The 2964-nt window shown below is 36.6% G+C and overlaps 1 protein-coding gene across 1 annotated transcript in view; it reads right to left on the bottom strand.

Annotated features, from left to right (window-relative positions):
* Positions 1 to 2964, bottom strand: part of LOC128250919 (dual adapter for phosphotyrosine and 3-phosphotyrosine and 3-phosphoinositide-like) — a 70047-nt gene that overhangs the window by 49195 nt on the left and 17888 nt on the right. Inside the window, exon 2 of the mRNA XM_052977026.1 lies at positions 81 to 154. Within this exon, the coding sequence (XP_052832986.1) occupies positions 81 to 154 (74 nt within the window). The remainder of the gene's footprint in view (positions 1 to 80; positions 155 to 2964) is intronic.

Genomic DNA, 2964 nt, shown 5'->3' with positions numbered 1-2964 from the left:
AAAAAAAAAAAAAAAAAAAAAAGGAAAAAAAAAAAGAACCAGTGGGTATATATTTGTGAATGTAGCTTGGAACAACAGACCTAAACTGTTTCAACATTATTGCTGCTTCTCTGCTGCATAGATGTGCCCTTCCCTTCGTGCAGGCGATACAGTTCTGAAAGAATGTAACAAGTGATGAAATTTTAGCCAGGAAGGGTTGGCTCGTACTTTTCAAACATCATTATCGTTAATATTAAAAGATGATAATTAGTTTAACACGCCAGATCACCCACCACCACCACCACCACCACAACAACACAAACAGTTGTAATACTACTACAACTACTACTTCTACTACTACTACTATTGTTTCTGTTAATTAGTGAAAGTTAACGAGGAGGGAGTTGGCTTTTAGTTTATAATTATAATAATAATAATAATAATTATTATAGGCAGTGAGCTGGCAGAATTGTTAGCACGCCAGGAAAAATGCTTAGCGGCATTTTGTCTGTCTTCAATTTCTGCCGAAGTCAACTTTGCCTTTCATCCTTTCGGGGTCAATAAATTAAGTACCAGTGAAACACTGGGGTCGATGTAATCGACTATTTCCCTCCCCCAAAATTTCAAGCGTTGAGCCTACAGGAGAAAGGATTATTATTATTATTATTATTATTATTATTATTATTAAGGCGGTGGGGTAGCAGAACTGTCAGCATGCCGGGCGATATACTCAGTGGCATTTCTTCTGTCTTGAGATTCCATGTTCAAATTCTACTGAAGTCAACTTTGCATATCATCTTTTTGGGGTCAACAAAAACAAATACCAGTGAAGTATACTGACAGTTTGAACAAGAAAGCAGTGAACCTAGACTTTTATTTGCTTACAATTCGATCAGCTCTTGAAAACAATATACACACCTTAATTTATACTTATTCAGTAAGATACAAATATTATTTATTACTTATGCATCCTTTTAAAGTCTAGCCAGGCTGGATAGGACTCCAGTCCATCGCAGCTTTACTCAAGAAGCAGGAAAAGTGAGAGAAAGTTGGGGCGGAAGAGTACAACAGGGGTCACCACCACCCCCTGTCAGAGCCTCGTGGAGCTTTAGGTGTTTTCGCTCAATAAACACACACAACACTTGGTCTGGGAATTGAAACCGCGATCTTCTGACTGCGAGTCCGCTGCCCTAACCACTGGGCCATTGCACCTCCACAAGATACAAATATACACTATTAATATCCAGCACAAGTCCACATACTCAAACAAAAAAAGAGTCTACATATTTAACCCTTTCGTTACCAATCCAGCTGAAACTGCCTCTGGCTCTGAGTACAAATGTCTTGTTTTTATAAGTTTTGAATTAAAATCTTCTACCAAACCTTAGTTACAATTTATGTTCCTAACACTAGCTTAATGATAACTGAGTTGTTTTATTAAACCCTTTGTTTTTTAAAATTAATTGAAAGAAACACAGAGCATCTCAACAGAAATACAGTAACGAAAGGGTTAAACAAACGAACCGATATATTCACCTGATTAATAATGAATTCACTCATTTTTACTTTCCGTTTAATATTCTAATGACACTTTATCAAAATTTAAATGCACAAAGTGAGATGAAATGGGTTCAGATTCTATGGCTATTTTAGGTAATCAAACGGCTGTATCTGAGAACTAGAAAATACATCAGAAAGCCTTTCTACAATCTACATAATTACATAAAATCACAACAACCAGTCAAGCACTGGGGTCGATCTAATTGACTAGTCCCCTTCCCCTAAGTTTCAGGCTTGTGCCTATAGCAGAAAATATTAAGATGGTAAGGCGGTAAGCTGGCAGAATCATTAGTGGTGATATTTCGTCTGTCTCCACGTTCTGGGTTTAAATTCCGCCAAGGCCGACTTTGCCTTTCATCCTTTTGGGGTTGATTAAATAAGTACCAGTTACGTACAGGGGTTGGTGTAATCAACTTAATCCCTTTGTCTGTCCTTTTTTGTTCCCTCTGTGTTTAGTCTCCTGACCAAAATGCTTAGCGGCATTTCGTCCGTCTTTATGTTCTGAGTTCAAATTCCATCGAGGTCATCTTTGCCTTTAATCCTTTCGGTGGGGGTCGATAAAATAAGTACCAGTTACGCACTGGGGTTAATGTAATCGACTCATCCCCTCCTCACAAAAATTGCTGCCTTTGTGGAAAAAGTTGAAGCAATTATTATTATTATTATTATTATCATTATTATTAACATTATTATTATCATTATTATTAACATTATTATTATCATTATTATTATTATTATTATAACATTATTATTATCATTATTATTATTATTATTATAACATTCTTAGTTCAAATTCCTCTAAAGTCAGCTTTGTCTTTCATCCTTTCAGAGTTGATAAATTAATGACCAGTGAAACATTGAGGAGGGGAGGGGGGGTGATGTAATTAAGTAGCCCCCTCCCCCAAAATTTCAGGCCTTGTGCCTTTAGTCGAAAATTTTACTATTATTATCATTATTATTATTAACCAATCGAACACTGGAAACCATGTGATCAACTTGCCATCTCCTCCGAAATTCCAAGTTTTTGTGTCTACATTACAAAAGTTTATTTTTGTGTGGAAGGCAGTGAGGTGGTAGATTCATTAGCATGCCGAACGAAATGCTAAATGGTATTTCGCCTGTCTTTACGCTCTGAGATCAAATTCCGCCGAGGTCAACTTTGCCTTTCATCCTTTCAGGGTCGATTAAATAAGTACCAGTTACGCACTAGGGTCGATGTAATCAACTTAATCCTCCCCCCCCCCCAAATTTGAGGCCTTGTGCTTTCAATAGAAAGGATTATTATTATTATTTTTACCTCCGCCTTAACAAAGGTGGAGGTATTGTTTTCAGTCGTATTTGTTTCTCCGTGGACAAGATATCTCAAGAACTGCTGGGTGGATTTGGATTTATTATTTTATTATTATTCTATTGTTGTTGTTTGTT

The sequence above is a fragment of the Octopus bimaculoides genome, chromosome 26 (assembly GCF_001194135.2).
Source record: "Octopus bimaculoides isolate UCB-OBI-ISO-001 chromosome 26, ASM119413v2, whole genome shotgun sequence".
Taxonomy (NCBI): Eukaryota; Metazoa; Mollusca; class Cephalopoda; order Octopoda; family Octopodidae; genus Octopus; species Octopus bimaculoides.
Note: the sequence above shows the minus strand (reverse complement) of the source record. Positions and strands in the feature narration are given on the sequence as shown.